At 37.8% G+C, this 24883-nt stretch overlaps 1 protein-coding gene across 1 annotated transcript in view; it reads right to left on the reverse strand.

Moving 5' to 3' along the window:
- Window positions 1-24666, reverse strand: part of Grxcr1 (glutaredoxin and cysteine rich domain containing 1) — a 132500-nt gene extending 107834 nt beyond the window's left edge. Inside the window, exon 1 of the mRNA XM_008827207.1 lies at window positions 24207-24666. Coding sequence (XP_008825429.1) covers window positions 24207-24608 — 402 coding nt within the window. The 5' untranslated portion in view covers window positions 24609-24666. The remainder of the gene's footprint in view (window positions 1-24206) is intronic.
- Between the last annotated feature and the right edge of the window lie 217 nt (window positions 24667-24883).

Raw genomic sequence — 24883 nt, forward strand, 5'->3', positions numbered from 1 at the left:
TTGTGTTCTACACTATCACTGGAGAGATGGTTACTAGGAAGTTGGAATGAAAAGGGAAAGCTAATAACAATGCACAGAACTCACACTGGCCCTTTAGCAGAAATAATATTGTTGTAAAAGAGCCTTATGTGCTGGAAATACTAAGTATCTGAATGACTTGCTAGATAAGACTTGATTAAATAAAAACATGTTCCAGAGCCTGTGATAAGTCCCACAAAGAGCCAAGAACTTGTAACTCCTACTAAAATATTTAGGAGTCAGGTAGCAATGGTATATAATGGAGGCAATCCTCAAAAGGAAAGGACAAGATACCATATTTTGCACTTTATACTTCTAAGAAAGAAACACAGTGCTTCGTGGACTACTTTGGGATTCAGAATGCATCTCTCCAGTGAAAGTGTAGAATACAAAAAAAAGAAGGGCTTTTTTGACAGCTCCAAATAGAGGTACAAGAAGACCTAAAGTTCAGTTCACACAGCCCAGCAGATCCCATAATGTTAGAGTTATCTGTGGGAGAGGTTAGTATAGTAAGATATTAGTCAGTCTCAATAAGAAGGTCACAATAGCAACCCTAGAACTCTGGATCAAAAACGGGTCATAAGCAGCAGAATACTCTATAACACTTTTAAAGCAACTTCTGGTTTGACCTAGGAGTTTGTAAAACTCAGGACCTACCCTATCAAGAATTCCCCATCAATATCCTTAATATGTACACAGTCACATTTAAAGTCACAAATTCAGGAAGGCATAGTAGCAATTCATCACAAATGAAAGGGGTTCATCTATGACCAGCTCAAGGAGAGTCAAATGATTCCAAATAGATAAGCAGGAAAGGATACTGCCCTGCTATGTACCACACCATGCAGTCCTGCCACCAGAGTGCTTTAGAGTAACACCATGAAGGTGTAACAAGTTGCTGCATCTGCTTGAAGAAGATGCCTGGAAGAAAGCAACATCATCTTTTGGTATGACACTCAAACCCAATCAGCAACTATCACAGTTCTATTGCCAATAACTGTAATAGAAAGCATGAGTCTAGTAACCCACAGGACGATATAGAAAGTCCCATTCTCTATCACGCCCAATCACTCACCTCAGAAATTCTGCTTTACAGAACTGCAATATAAGCAGGTTTAAGTCCTTGATCCAAGAAGGGAACTCATTCCAAGTAACATGCTAAGAGCTCCACTGAACTTAACTCTACAGTTGACTCTAATCACCCTGGGCTCATCATGAATCATATATAGCTGGTAGAAAAGGGACTTGCCGTCCTAGCAAAGGCGATTGACCCTGACTGTCACAAAGATATAGAAATATTACTCCACATAAGGGGCAGGGAGAAATGTATTTGTCTCTCAGAAACCTTTCTTGGAATTCAGAGGGAATGAAATAATAATTGACAAGTACAGCCACCATTACCTAATGAAGGCATGATGTTTACAGCTCAGAATCGGCAGGGCTGACAAGATGGGTCTCCCAACCATGTAAGCCACCAAGATAACAGAAGTGCTGGCTCAGAGGAGGAGGGTATAAAGTGACCAGTAAAAGGAATAAAAAAACACTGGTTGTCACTTCAAGACCAATAGCACCTTAGCGCTCTAGTTTATTCCACTAGCTGTGGCAAGGCTGTGCCTGAATGGAATGAACTTAGTGGGAGGAAGTAAATGAGTCAAGAGGTAGACTAAGGTGGTGCACTCAGTGCTGGCTGATCCACTCCTAAGTTACCCTGAACATTGTCTACTAAAGCTCACAGCCAGGTCCCAATGACAACTGACAGAGGCAGATGAGATAGAAGCCTGGGCCTCCAGGCACAACCAATTTTTTAATTTTTATTTTATAGATATCTATTTATAGATTTGGGACAGGGTTTCCCTGTAGCCACAGCTGGCCTAGAATTCACTATGTAGACCAGCCTGGCCTCAATCTCACAGAGATCTACCTGCCTTTGTTTCCTGAATGCTGGAAGTAAAGGCATGTGCCACCATGCCCAACTTGAATGGAAATTTGTGTTCTACACATCAAGAGCGTCCAGATTTGTGCTGGTCCCTGGCCATGGTCACTACCTTGCTTCCTTTGCATTCTTTCTTTTTCAGAGTGTTCCCTTTTCACAAGAGGCCAGTCTCAGGACCTCCTTAGAAACTCAATTTAAGACAATCTAGAAATTCTTTGAAGTACAGAAATGGAGAAAACAACAGAAAAAAATTCAGGTAGAGATCAAAACGAAAGCCAGAATACAAGGGGCGAAATGTCTTTCATTTACTTGAAATTGTTTGGGCATGTTTTCAGTGAACATTATATAAATTAAGAAATTAAAATCCAAGTTAAGAGTTCGCTGTGAGGATTAAAGCAACAACATTGCAAAAGGGTACCTGGGATAATTTTTTCACATGCAAGCATTCAATAAAGGGTTTCTCTTATTACTAATATAGTATATGCTTTTAAGGAGTTCAAAAATAAAAATAAGCCTGTTTATGACCAACAGACTGAGGGAAACTAAGGTGGTTTTCTCAAAGGCTCTCCAAGAGTGAGTCTGCCCATTCTGCATGCAGAGGCTTCTATCATCACTCCCTGATGGGAATCAGTTCCAGCCCACTGCCTGCAGAGCCCCTGAGACAACTGGCTTCTGAGCAAGCAGGAAAGGAGGGCACTATGGGAAGGAATACAGTCCGTGTGTTTGTGTTTGATTACTGTAGAAAAACCACAGGAAGAAATAAAGCCCTGTGCACTCGTGTGGGAAAATCATTTCTGCTTTAGATGGCTCAAGCTAGGTAGAGTACAGCAGGAGCCTTTTTCTTTTCATTTATTTACTTTTGATGGTGGTAGAGATTGAAGGCAGAGCTTCATATACATTAGACAAATACTCTCCTACTGAGCTACACCCCTTAGCCCAAATGTGATTTTAAAAATCTATACAACATGGTGAATAATATGGATATAGATAACAAGAGATTAAATAAATGACTAATATGCTAACATTTTACAGTTGTTAATAAAAACTGTTTGCCAGTCTTATTGTCCTTTTGCAGTCATAGTATTAGAAGAACTAAAATTGTCAGTTAAAAAGCTCTGGGCCTGAGGAAATGTAGATATGAAATAAATATTAAAAGTAATGAATATTGAAAATGTATTTTTACAAAATTTTAAAAAATTTAAGAAAACAAGGGCAGGGATATGTATGTATAAATGCAGATAGATAGATGATAAATAGATGATAGATAGATGATAGATAGATAGATAGATAGATTTAGTGTCCCCAAATGTCCTTCAGTGATAGATAGATGATAGATAGGTAGATAGATAATAGATAGATACATAGATAGATGATAGATAGGTAGATAGATAGATAGATAGATAATAGATAGATGATAGATGAGGTAGATGATAGAGAGATAGATAGATAGATAGATAGATAGATAGCTGATAGATAGATAGATAGATAGCTGATAGATAGATAGATAGATAGCTGATAGATAGATAGATAGATAGCTGATAGATAGATAGATAGATAGCTGATAGATAGATAGATAGATAGCTGATAGATAGATAGATAGATAGCTGATAGATAGATAGATAGATAGCTGATAGATAGATAGATAGATAGCTGATAGATAGATAGATAGATAGCTGATAGATAGATAGATAGATAGCTGATAGATAGATAGATAGATAGCTGATAGATAGATAGATAGATAGCTGATAGATAGATAGATAGATAGCTGATAGATAGATAGATAGATAGCTGATAGATAGATAGATAGATAGCTGATAGATAGATAGATAGATAGCTGATAGATAGATAGATAGATAGCTGATAGATAGATAGATAGATAGCTGATAGATAGATAGATAGATAGCTGATAGATAGATAGATAGATAGATGATAGATAGAGATACAAGTTGTAAAATGAAATCACTATGAGAGCATTTTTGTAATTCTGGTGGTATCATCTAATATAACATAAACAACACAAAATAAAAACCAAGTTATGTTGAAGTTCTTGGGCAATGGTGCGGCAGGTGCTGGCCTTATTTACACAACAGCAATTTGCAAGCCTGTGCTTCCATGTTACCATCTACCATTCTGACAGACAGTGCCAGGCTCATGCCAAGCTGCTTTCTACAGCAAGAAACATCCATATGAAGGGTTAAGGGTATAAACTTTAGAGAATGCACCTGAGAGATTTCTGGAAGTTTCTTTTCCTTCCTGATAAAACACTCACACCTGTAAGGAGTATTCTCTTTCACCACCTCTTCCCATATCCAATCATTTCTGGGCTTTAGAACCTCTGAAGAGAACCTCACAAACAAGGTAAGGACCATGGAGTACAAACCTCAGGAAAGGTCTGGGTCCTTTGTCACATTGCTAACCCACTAAACAGCCTCAGCAACTGCTACTGCTGAACTTCTCATGTAGGGTAATGAATGTCTGGACATTGTAAACCCTGTCCAGTAGTGCTATCTGTGGCTTATAGTAGAACACATTCTCTAGAAACAAAATAATCCCCAGGATGGTGTAAAAGGGCATGAGGAATCAATCCAGACTTTCACTACAGAAGAGGCTGAATCTGTCTCTTCTCAGAAGGTACAGGCTCAACTTTTGGGGTGACAGGTGTGAGGAAAGAAAACTCAGACACAAGGCATGTGGGTGACTGGTTGCATTGGCAAACACTTAGCCAGGTAAACAGGGGACAAGAAACCAGGCCATTCGAAACAAAAGTTTCCAACAAAGGACAGAGCCAAGGCAGGATGTCAGACAGAGGAACTGGCCTCCGGAAACTAGTTCTTGTGGTAGGAGCTGAGCCAAGTTTAGAGGCAGCAGTTAAGATCCCCCAAAAGGAAGTGAGTTCTGGCAAGAAACTTTCCAGTGACATGCTGCCTCTCAGGAGTGGCCCAGGTCTTCCCAAACAGCCTTTGATTTAAAAGATGCTGTCTGAGAGAAACAAGGTCTTACTAAGATTTACACCATTGGGTCAGATGTCCCACCACTGACCCTAAACAGACTCCTGATATTTCTCATAAAAAATAAACCAAGATTCTCTCAGGACAGAAAGTGCTATCTTCATCTTTGTACCTCATTGCCTAGCAGAGTGCTTAGTAGAACTTCATTCATAATTTTGGGGGGAGACATTATAAAAATAATAATAATATCTACTGAGGACTTATAATATGCCAGGCTTTGAGAAAAATGCTTAATTTAAAATATCATATTCATTTCATAGGAAATAGTCACTATCATTAGCGACACCACTTTATCAAAGAACCTGGGGTTGTGTAACTCCACAATATAAAACCAGGAAATGCAGACTTCATTTAAAACCATACCACCAAGACCTCCAAAGAACAATGCTGTTATTACTAAGGGAGAGAAGTGAGCACCTTAATTAGTTAAGATGCTACTACAGTGTAATCACATTTTTCTCACACAATGAATGGAGAAACTTTGGTTCCTAAAGCCTTGAGTATTCTCTTGCTTCTGAGAATAACAGGTAGAGCTGTGTTTTAAAGTCTGCACAGGAAGTCGGTGAAACTGGGTGTCCTAAGAGTTGAAAGAAGTCAAAATTGAGCAAAAGATGGTGGAAGGGCAGCACCAGAGCCACATCACAGGATGAAGGAGAGTGATGGAGACAGATGCACCAGGACCCATAGGCCAGGACCATCTGGCAGGTTTCCCGGCACCTTGTAGATGTGCATATCATGTTATTAGTGAGTGGGGAAAAGAACCTGAATGGCCATTAGCAGAACTTCTAACCTCTCTAATAAATAGAAACTAAGAAATGCTTTTAATCTCATACAGAAGAAGTGAGGTCAAATAATGTTCCCTGAAGTGGTTGGTGGTGCATCACATTGTGCTTCCAACAGTTGGAAGAAAGGAAGTAGAGAGAGAAGGACTCATTTGGGCAACGCTGTCAGTCACCTGATCTATCACAGTCTCTGGGTCCATTTCAATTCCCCTAAGCTTACAACATCAAGTTAATTCTTTGGGTATTGTTTCATCTCCAGAAGTCCTTTATATGATACAAAAATGCTTCTTTTGAAAATCACTTTAACTCAGTAATTGAGGCAGAGACATTTAAATAAGTAGAAACTTAGAAAAATAAAGAAAGGGATAGTTGGATAAATGACAGATGATCTAAATATATATAGATGTAGCTATAGATGTGGGTATGGATATAGATTCCACAATTATAGGAAGAGTCATGAAAGTTGGGGTTAATTAAGACAATCTATAAAACGGCGCCATCAATTTCCATTTTTTAATTTTGATTGTAATTAGCAAGAGATGTGGAATCTCCTATAAAGAAATGTTTATATGAGGTAACCTCATTATACATATAGAATGGGTCTTTTAATGTACAATATGCACAACTGAGTTGGTAAGCATCCATAGTGGTGAACCTTTAGCCTGTAGGCTTCCACTGCATCTTTTGGGTTACAGAGGAAGCTACCTGAGTTCTATATCTCCACCACCAATGCTGGAATTGGATGTTGACTCAGTTGACGCAACAGTTTTCTTGTCATGAAAACAAGCTATGAGTTACTTGGAGACAATTTTTCTACAGTTCAAACTATAGAAATTAGTATCATCTTACTCCATATTATTTAACTATAACAAACTACCTAAGACTGAGTAATTCGTAATGAAAGGAAATTTGTTTTGGCTTAGGGTCTGGAGCCTAGGAAATCCAAGATTGGAAAATTGGACCTGATGAGAGATTTGTGCTACTTCATAATACGGCAGAAGGTGGAAGGAGAGAGGATATGTGAGGATCAAACTTCTGTGACAGCTAACTATGACTGTGAAAAGGGGGCATTCATAAGGGTTCCACCCCCATCACCAAATCAGCTCCCGCCAGTGTCTGGCCTCTCACCCTGCCACATTGAAGAATTAATGTTCCAACACATGAAGATTTTAGGTAACATGCTGATACATGTACTTCTACAACACAAAAATCCATATCTTCCAGTCCCATAAATTCAGTCTTAATTCATTCCAGTGTCAATTCAAAAGTCTAAAGTTTCATCTGAGCCAAGAGGAAAATGCCTTCCAATTGCAAACATACAAAATCCAAACAAGTCATCTACTTCCAAAGTGGGTGATAGGAAAGCTGAAAGAGAGAAAAAAGAGGGAGGAGGAAGAGGAGGAGGAGAGGAGGAGCAGGAAGAGGAGGAGGAGGAGGAGGAGGAGGAGGAGGAGGAAAGGAGGAGGAAAGGAGGAGAGAAAGAGGACAATGAGAACCAGGATGAGAAGGACAAAGAGGAGGAGAGGAGGACAAGGAGGAGAAAAAGAAAAGAAAAGAAAACAAGAACAAGAAGAAACAAACCCAGGTAAGTTCAAAACTTACTGGTTTTAAGATATTGGTTTTAGTGCTGGAAGAAAATTACTCTTTTGTTCCATATTATACTTCCAATGCACACTGGGACATCCTTGCTCCTATGACTCTACTGAGTCAGTCTGTAATTCATGTCTCTTGGATTAGAGCTTCACTTGTATTAAAGCTTGCAACTTTCCCAAGTGGGCCCTGAACACAACTGGAGGGTCTACAGTTTGGGGTTCATGTGGACACGGCTCTATTTTCATGGTTTCAGTAGATATTGCCTGTGTAGGGATTCTCTGTGATGGCCCTGCCTCCATGGAAGAACACTGGGTTGCTTGAACTATGGTGGGGGCTGAGGAGTGCGGTACCAGATTGTAGGGAGTGAAGTCTGGAGGTGACCTGGACAGCGAGCCTTAAAAGGGTCCTGTGAAATCACTCTGCCCTCCAGAAGCACTGGGGAGGTGCTGGAAAGAACAGCCTGTAAGGTCTCTGAATCTCCATTTCCCCATTGTCATTATTAGCACCGACCTCTGTTCATGCTAATGTCCTCAGTAGCTTACTCCTTTAGGTAATACCCTTGTTTTGGTTTCCTGAACATTGTTTTTCATTCTTTATGTGGACGGGCTGTCAGTTTTCCAAATTTTTACTTTCTGACTCCCTTTAAATCATAAATTATGCTTTGAAATAACTCCTTCACTCCCTTAGCTTTCTATACTCTGTAGAAGGTGCTAAACCACACAGCTCTTTGAAGGTTTTAGCACTTAGAAGTATTTCTTCTGGCAGATGCCCTAGCTCATCACTCAGTTCCATTTGTCATAAAGCCCTCAGGAATGTACACATACACAGCTCAGTAAATTCCTCGGCACAAGCACAAGGATGGCCTTTATCCTACTTGTCAAAAGAATGGTTCTAATTTCTGTCTGAGATCTCATCAGAATGGCCTTAACTGCCCTCGCTTCCACCAATGTTCTGATCATGACTATCTAAGTAATTTCTAACAAGCCCCTGACTTCCCAAATACTTTTTTATTCTTCCACAAATTCAACAGAATTTCCCTTAAAGCTCTGAATATGTAATCCTAGGCTTTCCAACACCCATTTCAACCGAGTCTGGCCTATACCTCTTACTTGGTTCTAAAGTTATTTTCACATTTTCAGGTGTTTGTATAAAAACAGCTGACTTTCTCAAGACCAATTTTTGCTCCTAATCCACTATATGATGCTATAACAAACTATTGAGACTGAGTAATTTATGAAAGAAAGAAGTCTATTTAGGCTTATGTTTCTGGGAAGTTCAAGATTAGGTATCCACATCTACTGAGGCCTCATAATGCTTCATAACTTGGTGGAAGTTGGAAGGAGAGACTGTTGCATCATTTGTCCCTCACATCTTTCAGTGTTTTTCTCTTATTTCCCTAAAACCATTAATTTAATTTTATTGATTTCTAATAGTTATTTTAAAACATTTGTTTCTTCATCACAAATGTTTAGTTAACTTTAAATTCATTTCTTTATCTTCTCCAGGTAGTTGTTCCATACTGATAATTTTCCATGATCAAAATTATCAGTACAAAGCAGCATATATATGAAACATAATAAATACAGAAAGAAAACTAATAATAACGTGGAATTAAAAAAAATAGATGATTTTGGAGCTGGAGAGTGGTTAAGAGCACTGACTGCTCTTGCAGAGGACCTGGGTTCCATTCCCGGCATGCACATGGTGGCTAACAACCATCTGTATCTCCAGTTCCAGGGGATCCGATGCCCTCTTCTGACCTCTATGGGGATTGCATGACATAGATGCACTTATACACATGCAGGCAAAACATTCATACACATAAAATAAAAATAGTAAATAAAATATTAAAAAATTTAAAAATATGTAAAAATAGATGGTTTTTGTTACTAAAATGTCTAAGTCAAAATTCTTGTCACCAAGAAAAGATATATGAATCAGCCACAAGCCAACATCACGGCAGTATGGGGTTGCTACCAAAAACATTCATCTTAAACTACGTTGATATAGATGACTATACACTATCCCAATATGATCAGTTCTACTAGAGTTAATCTTTGTAGGATAATAAGATTTATGACCTTTTTCTATCAAATTCTTTGATCTGAGAAATCCCCACTAAAGGCTAGATATGACCTTGACATTGCAGAATCGGCATATGCTGAATGGTTAGACAATAATCGTTTAGAGAATAAGGACCCAACTGTTGAAGTCAAGCATGCAGACAGTTATGTAACTTACCATCTGTAAAACTCAGAGCAAAGAACTCAGTACCTAGGTGCTTGTACACCAATATTCCTCTGCTGTTGGCAAACTACCAAAACAGTAAAATAAAATATTATTTTATATTATTTATCGCTTACTCATAAGTCTGAAGACTGGGAGTCAGGTTGACCAAGGCTGGGCTCTACAGAGTTGGATTAAACTACCAATTTGATCCAGGTCATTGCATCTCTTACGCTTTTGGGACCAGTGAGCTTTCCAAACATGTCCTTCTCATGATAACAGAAGGAGTATGAGAAAGACAAGTGCAATCATGCATGTTCACTCCACACCTCTGTTTGTATCATATCTGTTACTCTCTTATCAACAAAAGGAGAACATGCAGCTAAAACTTGTATCAAAGGCTTGAAATTACATTCTGCCCTCAAGTGATCATGACAAATGTGTGGCAATGTACAATACCACTACAAATAAATGGGATAATATGGGGCTGGAGAGATGGATCAGTGGTAAAGAGTGCTTATTGCTCTTACGGAGGACCCAGGGTCAGTTCTCAGCACCCACACAGCAGTTCACAACCTTCTATAATTCCAGGGGATCTGACACCCTCTTCTAGCCTTTGTGGTTACTGCATGTACATGGTGCACAGGCATACATTATGCAAGCAAACATTAATACACACATAATAAAAATAAGTAAATCTTGAAAAGATAGAAACAGAATAATATGGAGATAATAATTTAATCTACTACACAGCCATAATATCCTCTGGCCAAAATTATTTTAATACCAGGAATAGTAGGCAGGATAGTGACAAAATTCTATATCTTAACCTTCACAGCCTGTAAATATGTTCTTTTACATGGAAAAAAGAATTTTGTAGATATTAAAGATGCTGACAGGTCAGTGTATTCTGATTCCTGTGACAAACTGCCAGAGAAATGCAACTTAAAAGAGAAGAGGTTTGTTTTGGCTCACTGTTTCAGAGGGTTCAGTGACTACTTTTCTTCATTTATTCTGAATTCCTGTTGAGGTGTAACATCATAGAGGGAGTATGTAGCACAGCAAATGGCTTACCTCATCGTGGGAGAATGGCAGAAATAAAGAGCAGAATGGGCAGGGGATAGAATATGTACTTCAAAGTCGTGCCCCCATTGGCCTGCTTCCTCCAACCAGACTCCAGCTTCCCAGCAGCATCACCCCCCAGTGACCAAGTTTTCAACACATGAGCTTTTGGGAAACATTCTAGATCCAAACTGAAGCATTTTTCTCATACTTCCTAAAGGTTCATGCTCATCTCACAATGCAAAAATGCATTTAGTCTATCTCCAAGCGCCCCCATAGTCTTCACAGTTCCAGCTCTGCTCAAAAGCTCAAGTCCCCAAATCTCTAATACTCAAGCTAAACTCTTACCTCCTGTGAAAATTAAGAAAAGAAAAACAAGTTGGGTGTATAGAATACATGCATATAGTCTCAACACTTGAGAGGCTGAGCCAGGAGGATTTGTTGAGTTCATGGTCAGCTTAGGCTTCATAAATCCAAAGCCAGAATCTATATATCAAGACCCTGTCTCAAAAAGAATAAGAGAAAACAGGGTATATCCTTCTAACATATAATAGCGCAGTTTAGACATTCCCATTTCTAAAGGGAAGAGTTAGAGTGTAGACAGGATGAGACAACAATGAAGCTAAAGTCCATAAGGGCAACCAGTGAATCCTGAAATTCTGTGCCATCATCTAGAACACATGATAGTGTCATGTGAGCTCCAAAGGATTTAGGCACTTCAGTCCCTATGGATTTTCTGACTATAGCTTACAAGGTCAGTGTCATAGACCGACTGTTAATTGCTTCCATCCTTCTGTGGCAGATGTTCTACATACTGGCATCTCTAGCTTTCTAACATTTCCAGTGGTGCCTTATCTTCACTCTCACAGATTCATGTATCATCTTTTCAGCAACAACCTTTAAGGATTATGATGTTACCCCAAGCTGCTTAACCTCCTAGGCCTTCCTTTGAAATATGATGAGCAGTATCTTTGAACCTCAAGTTCTTGCATTCTGTATATGATGATGCTAAGTTGTACTACCAATTTGATCAGTGAGTGGCCCGCTTGGATTATGGCTGCAGTGTCTGAGCAGTGAAGCATCATAAACTAAGTCCTTAAAAACAATTTTCTAGTTTGCCCTTTGCAAGCAGGGCATCCTGCAAGTATCAGCTCAAAGCAAAGCCTTCAAGTAGCATCTCAAGGACAAGCTTTCAGGTGGGTCTGTGCTTTGATACCCTTGAGCCTACAATATGATAGGTAAGGGTCTGGTCAATTATGGAGATGCATAGGATATTTCTTATTGTCCCCAAACAAAGTATTTGACTTATTTCCAATCTCTTCAGCTACCACATTTTCCTTGGCCCCATCTTTATATGTTTCTTTCTGACCAAACTGCAAGTTTTTCAAATCTTTCCACTCTGCATTTTCATCCTCATTCTCATTATAAATAAAGCTAAAAGCAGCCAACAATAGTAATGCCATCACCTGAATGGCTTGACAGTTCTCCAACAGATTAAGTAGTGCATTACCTTTAAACATAGCTGCTTCCAAGGTCCCTGGGCCTGGCCTAAATTTATATAATTTTTTTTACCAGAACATAGCATCAACAGAGTCTCTGCTGTCATCTGAAGCCTCATGAGCACATTCTTTACTGTCTGCATTTCTATCATCATTTGGTCTTCTGAGCTCACCAGAATCTTCCATTAAGCTTCACTCTCACCATTTTAGGGCTTCTCCAGTCCACATCTTCAAACCTTTCTAAGCTCCTCATGAAAAGCAATTCCAAAGCTTGTGAATCATATATCATTGAGTATAATCACAACAGTATTAATCCACTAGTTTTTCTGTGTTAATAACCTTCCTGATACTATGGGGGAAAAGTGACTGAGAGAGACAATTTTAGAAAAGAAAGCATTTTCTGTTCATGATTTTAGAGGTACCAGCTCATGATAGTCACCTGGCACTACAGGGAGACTGTAATAGAGTAAAGCATTTCCCCTCATCATGAGCAGAAAACAGAAGAAGAGCATATGGAAGAAACAATCAACAAAATGAACCTTTCAAAGTCATTCCCCAGTGACTTATTTCCTCCAATGGAACCTACTTTCTACGTCTATACCACCTTCCATCTGCACCACCAGCTAGGGACTAAGTCTGCATCATATTAATTTAGGGATGTTGTTCAGGTCCAAACAATAGCTGAAGGTTATTTTGGATTATTTGGGTGAGACTAGTACAATCACAAAGGTCTATATAAGATAAAGGAGTCTCAGTAAAAAAAATAATGATGGAAGCAGTGATATGAGTGACACAGGGCTAAGAGCAGTGGAATGTGGATAACCTCTACAAACTGGAAAATCCAAGGAAACATACTCTAGGCCTTCAGAAGAAATGCTATGCCAAAATCTTTATTCAGTCATTTAACACTTACAGTTTCTGGCCTCCGTAACTATAAAGTAATAAATTGCTATTGTTTTAAACCACTAAGTTAATGGTAATTTGTTTCAGCAGCAATAGGAAACCAATATATTAGGGTGACTAGTAATCATTATTCACCACTTCTTCAAAAACAGATACTACAGGCTTTAATTTTCATACAACCAACATAATTGACCTAAATTCCAGATATACTGTTCTCTCTCTGGGGGAAAGTCATGAGTCTTGGATCACTGAGAACAGTTTGGAAAAAGTTGAGTAAAATCTTTGGACATGGGAGATAGAGACGTCTGCTAGATGCGGCACAACTGCTGTGCTGAAAGTTTTCAAAGGAAGTTAGTCCTTAGATGGCCATGAGGGCATATAAACCTGGACCCATGCTACTGGTAATATGCAGATAAGAACAGCTGCTTTGTGGCATGGCCTGGTACTAGGATTCTCCATGCTAATCTGCCTTCAATCCATGAAGCCCTTCTACTCGGTCTCAGACCCATCAACTTCCCCTCAGGTCCCAGGCCCCTTAGCTCTTCTCACCTTGCTAGCTCATGTGATCCTTATTCGGTCTCCACCAGTTTTGTGCTTGGACTCTCTCCCTGCTCTCTCCACTGACCTGTGTTAGCATAACTGTCTTTTCTCTTTTAACAAAAACTGTTTCTGGAAAATTGGCACACTACCTTTCACTATTCTGTCTTTCTGTGGACTAGCCAAGCTTTTAGAGGCTTTTCACATACAAAAATTACATGTCATTAGTCTCATAAGAGAGTAGGGAAAGTACATTAACGTAACTTTTTCACAGCTTCAATTTGTTTCTTAAACATCAATAAGATAATAAAAACTACTGTTATATATTAAATCTGTGGGAGAGTTATAAGAAAAATATAAATCTATTTCCCTTCTGAAGAAATGTTTTAAAGCATAATTTCTCAGCAGTTAGGTGAAATACCGATTTATTGGAAAAATAAACTTGAGGAAAGAGGCTTCAAATCTTGAGTATATTTGTGCACATAAATAAAATTCTCTTAACTAAAATTTGCTGCATGATATTTTATTTAGTCCATAATTTTGTAGCTCTCTTCTAGGAAAGAATGACTGGGGCATTAATGTATTTATTTAAGAGTGTAATTTTGTATACTAGTAAATATTTATATTATTTTAATGTAAAATTTGAAATATTGAGCTTCATGAACTGTATCATAAACTCTGCCAACATGAGCAAGCCACCAAAGTTAGTCTTCTTCTGCTGTGACAATGCTTTCTTAAAGTCTGGAATCATATGTCCAGTTTTCAAGATCACTGATTCTTCCTTCGGCTTTATCGAGTCTTCTGTTGAAGCCTGTAGTTGAATTCGCCAGTTCATTTATTGTATTCTTTAATTCTAGGATTTTTATTTTGAAATGACTAACTTTTATTTCTCTGTCAAACATCTCATGTTGTCCATGAATTATTTCCCAAATTTCGCTTAGTTTTCTGTCTGTGTTTTCTTGTAATTCTCTGAACTTCTTTAAGAGAATGATTCTGAATTCTTTGTCAGTCATTTCATAGATCGCCTCTTCTTCTTGGTTCATTGCTGGGGCTTTCTTCGTTTCTTTTGGTGGCAGTCTCTTCGAACACTTGCTGGTGCTCTTTGGTGCTGCTAGGCCTTTACTGTATAGTCTAGCCTGAGATTCTGGGTGGGCTGGCTGGTTGCAACCCAGACATTTGAAATTATCCAATCAGAGGAGGGAAAGAAAAAAGAATGAAAAGGAATGAGGAAAGCTAATGGGATTTAAAGAGCAAACGTACAAATTGTTAGCACTCAAGAGAGGAGAGAAAGAAGAGGATTAGAAGCCTTACTCAAAGTAACATCATAAAACTTTCCAAACATGGAGGAAAATATAAACGTCAAGGTACAAAAAAGCCAAAGGATATCAATCACATATAATCAAAATAATACTATCAGAAGCCTTATTACGGTCAAACTGTCAAAGATCAAAGCTCAAAAGAAGATCCTGAAAGCAAAAAAAGGAAACCAATTACATCAAAGAAGGTTCCAATATGTCTAGGGGCAAACTTCTAGCAGAGAGACATTACAGGCTCAGAAGCAAGGAGATTACAGGAACTGAATCAGTGATGGAACCCTGCGAACCAAGAACCTTACTTGTGTAGCAGTTTCCTCTGAGCTGAAACCTTCATTCTCAGGGGGAAATTCCTTAAGATGCAGGATGTTCTAATGGGAGGTGAAATATTCCATCCTGTAGGGAAACTTGTTAAACCAAGGCATTAAATGCCTCATGAGGTTCTGAAAGTCCCTGAAACTGCCCAAAGACACAAGGACCCTCCCTCCCGAAGAGTATAAAAACAGAAGGAGTGCTAAGAAACACTTGGACAAGTTGGGCTGTCTAGAAGAGGCTCAGATCAGCCAACTGCCTAGAAAAGACAGAGCTCAGCTGAGCACCCTGAAGAGACATTCTCCACCCTGTTCAGCTGCCTGCAAGTTGTGCAATACACTCCTGGTTTCCTGCTTTTGTGACCTATCACCCATGGTGGATGGGATTTTGGTGATACAGCTGTTTTTGAGTCATTTCTGCTCCTGTAAGCAACCCCTCACCCATACATCTGCAAATAACACCAATAAAACTCATTGGTTCACCTAGTTGGAATTGAGAATATACCTACTTTATTCTGTCATTGGTTCCCTATCTGAGGTTAGTGATCCTTTGTTCACATCTCCTCAAGAATAGTGTCACACAACTCAGAAGAGCGGTCATTCAGCTATAAAGGAGAAATGAAGACTTTCTCTGACTTGCATCAACTGAGAGAGCTCATGGCTGAGCTTGTTTTTTAGAAATGCTAACAGGAGTCCTTCTAATTAAGGGAAAGGATGCTGATGGGTACCATGAGAACATCAAAAAGTATGAAACTCCCTTTAAAAATAAGCATTTACTCAAACTTGAAATCCTCTAATCTGTAATGGTACCATGAAAATCATTTATAATTCTAATATGAAAGTCAAAAAAAATGATTAAAGATAATCCAGGGTTGGGAGACAGTAAAGTCCTCTCATGTAAGCATGAAAATTCAGTTCAATCCCCAGCATCCACATAAAAGCCAGGCACTGTGACTATGGCATCTATGCAAAATCCCAGCTCTAAGAAGGCAAAGACATGTGAATCTCTGGAGCTCACTGGCAAGCCAGCACAGTCAAATTAGTGAACCACAGGTCCCACTGAGAGACTCTGTCTCAAAATCAAGGTGGACAGCACCTGAGGACAACACCTGAGGTTGACTTCTGGCCTCCACATGCACACGGTACACCAGCACGCACACACGCACACACACAAGCACACACACACACACACACACACACACACACACAGACCAAAAAGAAAAGGACGATCAAAACTATAATGACTTGTTAAGGGAGTTACAATATGAAAATGTATAAATTATATACAACATCAAAATTTCAATGTGGCAGAAGCAGTAAAAATATAGAATATTTTTATGATCTGAGTTAAGTTTCTATCAGATCAAAATGCCTTAGTGTGACTATATGTTTTGTAAGTCCCATAGTAACCACCAAACAAAAATCTATGATCAATACCCTGAAAATGGGGAGGTAATAGATAAGAACATACTACTAGAGGAAAAAAATCATGTAACCACAAAGAAATACCATAATGAAACTATGAGCCAACTCAGAAATAGTGAACAAAATATCAGTGATTTGTCCTTATCTGCCAATAATTACTTTGAATATAAATGAGTTAAATTCTTAGTTAAGAGACATGGAGTGGCTGTATGAATTAAAAAGGAAAGATAAGACTGGGCCATTTGCTGTGTACATGAAACTTACTTTACCAGTAAAGGAATGCATAAACTGAAACTGAAAGGATGGAAAAACGTGTTCCATGTAAATGGAGGCCAACAGATAGCAGGCGTGTCTTAGGTCTATCAGATAAAATAGGCTTTACATCCCAAACTGTTAAAAGATACAATTAAGATAACTGCATAATAACATATAGACTGTGTTAGCAAGATGGTAGCAATTGTAATTATATGTGTACCTAAAATCTAAGCCCTGGTAAGCAAAGAGCAAATACTAATAAATAAGAAGGAAGTGTTAGGCCACCATACAATTGTAGTAAAGAACAACATTTCACCTTCAGCAATGGACTGAAAACCTAGACAAAAAAAACAAACAAAGAAAGAAAAATAGACTTCAACAATACTCTAGACCAAAAAGACTTTATGGACATCAAGAGAACATTTCATACAGCAGCTGTAGAACACACATCCTCAACAACAAGCACACAAAACATATCCTGGACAAAGAGTTATCTATACTGCTGTGTTTTAGCAGCACTACTCATGACAGCCAAAACTAATGGGATTAGCCTCAGTTTCCATTAGTGGATGAATAAACACACAAATATGTGGTATACAGTGGCAATAGAAAATTACTACACCATAAAAATGAAAACTTGTCATTTGCACCAACATGGATGAAACTGCAGAATGCCACATTAAGTAAAATTAAGTCAGACACACAGAGATAACTATTACATGATCTCACACACATGTGAAATATTTTAAAAATTGATTTTATAAAACAGAGAGAAGAACTGTGGTTACCAGAGTCTTAGGTGATTGACAAGTGCTGGGGAATGTGGAGATGTTGCCCAAAAGACACACAATTATATTTGGATAAGAGAAACATGTCTAAATGACCAGAGTAGACATATAAATAGAGACAGAAAGTAGATAAGTGATTTCTTAGTGCTGAGAGAGTTTGGGGAGTGGACAGGCAGAAGGAGGAGGGAGAAAGGAGGAATGACCATGAATGCTTACAGGTTTTCTTTCATGGATGATGAAAATATTCTTAATTGTAAATAACAGAGATGCATAAGTCTGTAAACTCACTAAAAGCATTTGTTGGGAGTGGGTGAATTACATCTCAATAAAAACATTTTTTATAAAAAAATAAGGTTTAGGGTCTGGAGAGATGGCCCAGCAGTTAAGAACACTAGTTGCTCTTGCAGAAGACCAGGGTTTGAATCCCAGCACCCACATGGCAGCTAACAACTGTCTGTAACTCCAGTCCCAGGAGATCCAACAGCCTCTTCTGACTTCCGCGGATATTGCATGCCACGGGTGCAACTACCTACATGCAGGCAATACACGCATACGCATAAGATAAAAATAATTTAAAAAATTTATAAAAAATAAGGTTTAGACAAATCAGATGTCAGTTCCCTAATTATGTGTTAACTGTGTGCTGCCTATAAGAATTTATTGGGTGGTTGCAATTCGTCATGCAGAATTTGTGGGTTTGATCGGCATATTGGTTTGAAAGTCAGAGTTCAGGTAGATTCATAAGATTAAATTAACATAATCAAAACCAAATTAAAAGATCATGATGATACAAGAGTCTGACAATGAGGGAAGAATAATCAGCATTCACTAAGCTATAGAAAGTTTCAACAAAATTAATAGAAATTGGATAATTCAGTGCTCATGATCAATCACTAGTTACTGAGTTCTGGAGGCTTGTAGGATTAAGATTAAAAGTCATTAATTATACAGATTCGCTGAAGTTCTTGGGACAAGAGATAGGGTTAAATTAGAAAAAAGAGTGGAAGAAAAGATCCAATAGAATGATAATATACTAATGAAAATGAAAAGGAGAAAATATAACATTCAGAAAACAAAGAATGAGCACCAGAGAATATTATCTCAGCAAAGAAACAGGTAAATTTTCTAGCGATGGGAAGTCAGGTTGATAGATACAAATTCCTTCAGAAACTCTTTTTTACGTCATTCACAACACACTGCTGACCATTCTAGGAGACTATGCCTGTTCCATGTAGGTATGCAATGAATGCCTTTACATTCCTGCTTGGAGGAATATGGTGAGTACCCACAAGAGAGAAGGAATAGAGCAGGCTATCAACACTCCAACATCAAACTCTAGTACTGTCTGATATGGAAAATCTCCAGAGCCAAAAGAGAGTTAAATTACTAGTAAGCAAACCACTTAATTCACTAAATTAAGGGCTATTTATCAAAAAGTAAGCATGCATGATGAGTTCTTAAAACTTATTATCAAAGGGGAAGTAACAATAATAATAATTTCCTGATTCACAAAATTTTGGTTACAACTGAGTAAAATTAAAATGTTAGTTGAGATTCTACTCAATGCCCAGTATTGTAACCAAGGTAGCAAAAGGTAATCACAGACTCTATGGTCTATCAGTCTATAATTTTTTAATTGTGCATAAATAACACATTAGAAGTACCAACTTGTTTTGAAGGTTTTTCTTTCCTTTTTTAAAATAATGGGTCAACTTATTTCCTAGTGCAGTTTTCTACATATTTTTGGAATTGTATCAAAAATTAGGCCTAGAGTTCTTGCTTAAGGCCTGATAGCTGAAAGGGAACATTTTCATTAAAGCATCCTTTTTTATAGAAAGTAATATGACTTTTTCTAGATAAATGACAGTTTATATCCTACAAGTTAATGTTGGTTATATGGAAAAAGTTTTCCAAAATAGCTAACTTATTAAAATCAATAATAACCTCTGAGTTTCTAGTGGGGAATAAATATGGCAATACATACAAGTAATGTGAATAGTCCTAGTGTTCAGAATTTGCTTACTCAGTGTTAAATATTGTTGCTGTTCTTTTAACACAGTGCTCCAGATGGACCATCAAGACCAAGGAGTCATCACAATTATAACCCTGTCCTCTCTGGAATGTTATTATATTACTAGACATGAATTCAGTGAACCAGAGGAGGATAAGAGCTACTTCCAGAAACTTCTCTGACAACTATCTTTCCTGAGCCTATGAAAATGCTGAGCACCAGTCTTGCTTGAGGTAAACCCTTGTACTCTTCATGACGACAAAAATCAAATAATGGAGAAACGGTGGCTTTGATGGTTTTTAAAATAGTCCTAAAACTGAAAAAAAAATGCTCTATTTCTGCAGACCATCTCTAGATGAAGATCAAATGTTAAACAAATGATAAAATTTATAAACTAACAACCAAATGTCAAATTTTAAAAGGCTAGATTGTATCATAACATGATACATTTAGTCCTTATAAATTGTGTAAGTAGTCACATCCATAATTATTACATTTCAAAAAGGCAAATTTGGGTATTTTTGCTTTGGCATTATACTTTTTATAGATAAAATTAAGTCTTTAGAGGCCAGACTTGGTGGCTTATGCCTTTAACCCCATCACTCAGGAGGCAAAGACAGGTGGATTTCTGTGAGACAGAAGGAAGCCTGGTTTATAGAGTGAGTGTTAGGCTAGCTGGGGCTACAGGGAGATTCTGTCTCAAAAAAAAATTAAATCTTAATAAGTTAAACTAGTTTTTTCTAGTTGCTTTAGTAGTATAATTTTTATTGAAATTTCACAAATTTCATACAATATATTGTGATTATCTTATACATTTAAAAGAGAAAAAGTCAGAATCCTTTGTTATTAGCTTTGCAGCAAACACTTGATCTATAACACTAATCAAAAATCATGCATTATAATGCTAATTTTAAGTAATATCATAAAGTAGGCATAACAATAATTTTTAAATTATCAAAGGAAACATAATAATGATGATTTCCTTGCTTAGCTTTTAAAATTTTAAGTACATTTAAGTAGAAAAATGCATGTAAAAGCTCTGTGAAAAATGCAAATTATTCTGCCAACACATTTTTGTCTTAAAAATGTTATAATGCTCTAGGTATAACCACATTAACTAGCGATATGCTTGTATATATATAAACAGAAGCTATGTATTTCATTTAAATTCTTAAAAAGGAGCCACCAAGAGTGCAGTGCTTGCTACAATTTTCTTCGTTTATCTTATTTTTCTCTAATTACTTTAAATTTGGACAAGAGGAAATTAAAATTATGGAAACTGCAACAGAATATTTCACTAGAACTTATTTACATAGTTTGAAGAGAAGATAAAGGAATGATAACTTTCTAAAATTTAGTCCCATAACAATAAATTAACAAAAGTAAACAACTTTAATTTTCTGCATTATGGATTCACACTAAGAGACTTTAGAACTATTCTGTAGCTAAGAGCAAGGAGTAGTTCAAATCCAGCCCTGTGAACTGGATCATACAAGTTATGTGTTACAGTACCTTTGTAGTTTGTTTTGCATGTGACGAAAGTGACAAATTTTTATTTATTTTTATTTTATGGGTATAAGTGTTATGCCTACAAGTATGGAAATGTACCCATGTTGTACAATGTCCATGGAGTTGCCAAAGATTGTTTAGTGGCTATGTGGATGCAAGACCAACCAGCACTCTTAACAGTTGAGCCATCTCACCAGCCCTGGATTTCCCCTTTACACAATAGCTGAATGATTTTCAAACTTTGATGTATTTAAAAATAACCCAAAAAGCTTCTAATCAAAGCATTTTCCAAAGGAGTTTGAAAGAGCTTCTAAGCAATGCATATTTCTAGACAACAACTAGATACTGGGCTTTCAGACTTCCAAATTAACTTCTCCTGAGCATTGTCTTCTTGTTATCAGTGGGAGGAGCAGAAAATTCAGCCTCCTATACCTAAAGACCCACAATCTAGGCAAGCTAGGGACCTTAAGTGATTCATGGGCTTGCCACTCTACAAAGCCCATTTGGCCACCAGGTGACTGGACTCTGTTTCCTGACGCTATGACCCATCACCTTGATAATATTGTGCATCCTCCAATATTCAGTCGTCTATGGTATAAATTTAAAAAATACAACATAACTTGGTTCAGATATCCAATTTCAACCAACTTTCTAAATAAATGCTACCAGGTAGTAAAAATATTTTGAAAGATCATTTAAATAACGAGCTCTATACAGCTGAAATCTTTGAAAAACAAGTAGTAATACTTTATGAAAGGACAGCAACGCTGAGGACATAACAGAGATAGAAGCAAGGTGGTTTCCGGGGATTTTAAATGGTCTTGTTTATCTAGGACTTCCCCTCAAGTTTCAAGTTGAGAGCACTAAGATTTTATAACCTAAAACAGGAAGAAAGGGCTGTTTCTTCAATCACAGTTCCTTGTTCAGCAAGATTGGCCATGCAATGAAACCTTAATCAGATAGCCAAGGCCCTGACTGCTTGCCTGAAATGAATTCTAAGTTATGGTTACATGCAGTCATGTTTGCTGCTTGCTCTGATATGAAGAATACAGGTCCAGGGAAAGTCACACCTGGTTGTGGATGTGGGCTTAACTGAACAATTAACTTCCAGTTCTAGCCTCTAGAGCTTCTCTGCTACTTCACTATGGGAAACCTGTGAAATCCTACACGCCTCGGTCATCCTAAAACAAGACATAGATAGGGTATCCTTGACATGTGCGTACTTTATCCAGTTCCAAGAAACCAAATCTGTTCTCTACGTAATGCTGCAGTCTTGTTTCACTTATTTCACAGAGCAACTGTTCTCACAGTGATTTGAATGAAGCCCCTTTGAAGAGTGCCACCAGAAGCCCAGTTCTAAGTGTCAAAGCACTTGGAGAGATCAGGAAACACTCATTTCATGATGATGGAGGGGTGGTAAAAATAAAGACAATGCTCAAAATTTGGGATTACCTGCAGTATGCTGCTTACTAAAATTAAGAAAATACTGACAAACTTTGCCAGATTTCCTTTACTGCTCACTTGTGGATTTATGGTACTATCAGAGTAAAGAGAATATTTTTTTCCTTGTAGGTTTTGAAGATTCAAGATATTTGTTTAAAAATTATGTTTTAATGAGATATAAATAAGTAAATTCAGATCAAAGTACTAAAACTAGTATAGCAGTTTTACAAACCTCCGAATCATAAAGCAATAAAAATAACAGCAAGCTGAGTTAACCAGGTGAAATGTGCACATCATAAAAATTAATTTTCAGGAAAACTTTGTTCTACACCTTTTCCAGAATGTTTATATTGGGTAAAATTCATTCCAATAGCTCAATAGTCACAACTCTAGAGACGCGTGAAGAATGCAAGAATGTTCCCTATCCAGTAAAACCTTGCCTCTGTTCTTAACTGTTCACTCTTAATTAAAACTAAACTTGTTTCTTTAAATTCTTGTGATTTGATCTTTTCAGATATTTTCTTTGAAGTGAAATATATCAGAATGGATTTTGGAGAAATACTTTCTTTCTACCACTCCGGCACCCTATAGAATATTGAAGCATTGAATAATTTGTTATGAAAGGTCATTTTACTTAAATATCAAGAACTATGCAAGGTAGAATTCCAATCAAATATTGGTTTGCTACTTTAATGACTGTCATTATAAATTCTATTCCTGAAATTAAAAAAAAATTTTTGGTCTTTTTGAGACAGGGTCTCCCTGTAGCCCCAGCTGTCCTGGAACTCACTGTGTAGACTAGGCTGGCCTTGAACTCATAGAGATCTGCCTGCCTCTGCCTCCCTATTGCTGGGAATAATTTTTTTTATAAAAAACATCCTGTCAGGGTGTCTGGATGATTTCAAATGCTTTCCTGAACAGTGAATCACCATCAAAGTCACCCAGGTCTAAATAACATGAACCTACGTTAGTGTGCAGGAGCCATCACATTTTAAGAGATGTTTACTGTAAAGTCTTGGTCTCAGCCTGTACTTTTATAGAAGAGCATTTTCAATTACTTCCCTACACTTATTAAGAAAAATTAATGGAGAAATGGATTTCAGAAAATAAACTCCAGCTTTCTTGAGGATGAGAGGATGTCCTCACAGTCTTTATAATTTTACCATTGATTCTGATTCCACTGAACACTAGCACTCGGCCTGTTCTATTTACATATCTATATAAATGATGAAGAATGCTGATTTAAGGATGATAGACCAGTAAGAAATTAACTTTTAAATTTTGCTGAAATGTGTCGAACACTATAGTCTCTTCTTTCTTTGTTTAGAAGTAGAGCAGTGTGTTTCTCCTCACACATCAGCGATCATTTTACATGTTAGAAATTTAGCTTTGAGAAGTCAGTCTAGTTTGCCAAGAATAATGAGCCTATTTTCAGATAGTGGCTGCACAGACAATGTCTCAGATGGAGAGTGTCACTTGAACTTTAGAGGAGTTGTAAATAAGAGAGGCCTACTCTACCCTAGAGAACTGAGGGATGTTGAGAAGGTGAGTCAGGAACAAAGCTCAGAGCAGGAAAGTGTGATGACTTACCTGTAATACCTTGGTCAAATTGTTAAACAGTGCTTGGCCAGCACTCACTTTGTATTTGACGCCTCTGACTGTGCCATTTTTGCTTAAAATGTTGACTCTTCTTGTACCAAAAGCCTTCTCACTGGCTGCCCTTGCTAATACCAACAAATTATCCTGATCTTTCTCATGCTGATCACCTTCCAATCCAATGTGGCCATTTTGCTGTCCCTCAGAGTCACTTAGTCCATCTATCCCACAGACACTGGCACATTCAGAATCCAGAGAGCCAGATGGTTGTCCATCTTCATAGACCTCCTTCAGAACTCTGCCACTATGAGATGATGCAATCCGAAACCGGACTTTCCGTGGTCTGTCACTGTCTGGCTTTGTCTCCCTTTTTAGCATGGTCACCTCCACACACATGAACAGTTTACATCATTCTGGATCTGCTGTTAATGTATCAGTTCCTCCCCTTGCCACATAGCACCAGTAGAGCCGAGTTCCAGAGACAGTAGCCCTCCTGTGACACTAACAGCTAAAGAAAAGAGGATGCTCAAGAACATGCAGGGAGCCTCTGCTCTCAATAATGGATGTGCGCCTGTGCTATGGTTACCATTAAACTAAAACCTGCAAAATGATCCCAGTCTTTAAATATTAAACATCCATGGTGGACTCCTTAACAGGACGAGTGCAAGTAA

The sequence above is a fragment of the Nannospalax galili genome, unplaced genomic scaffold, assembly GCF_000622305.1.
Source record: "Nannospalax galili isolate Female #2095 unplaced genomic scaffold, S.galili_v1.0 scaffold772, whole genome shotgun sequence".
Classification (NCBI taxonomy): Eukaryota; Metazoa; Chordata; class Mammalia; order Rodentia; family Spalacidae; genus Nannospalax; species Nannospalax galili.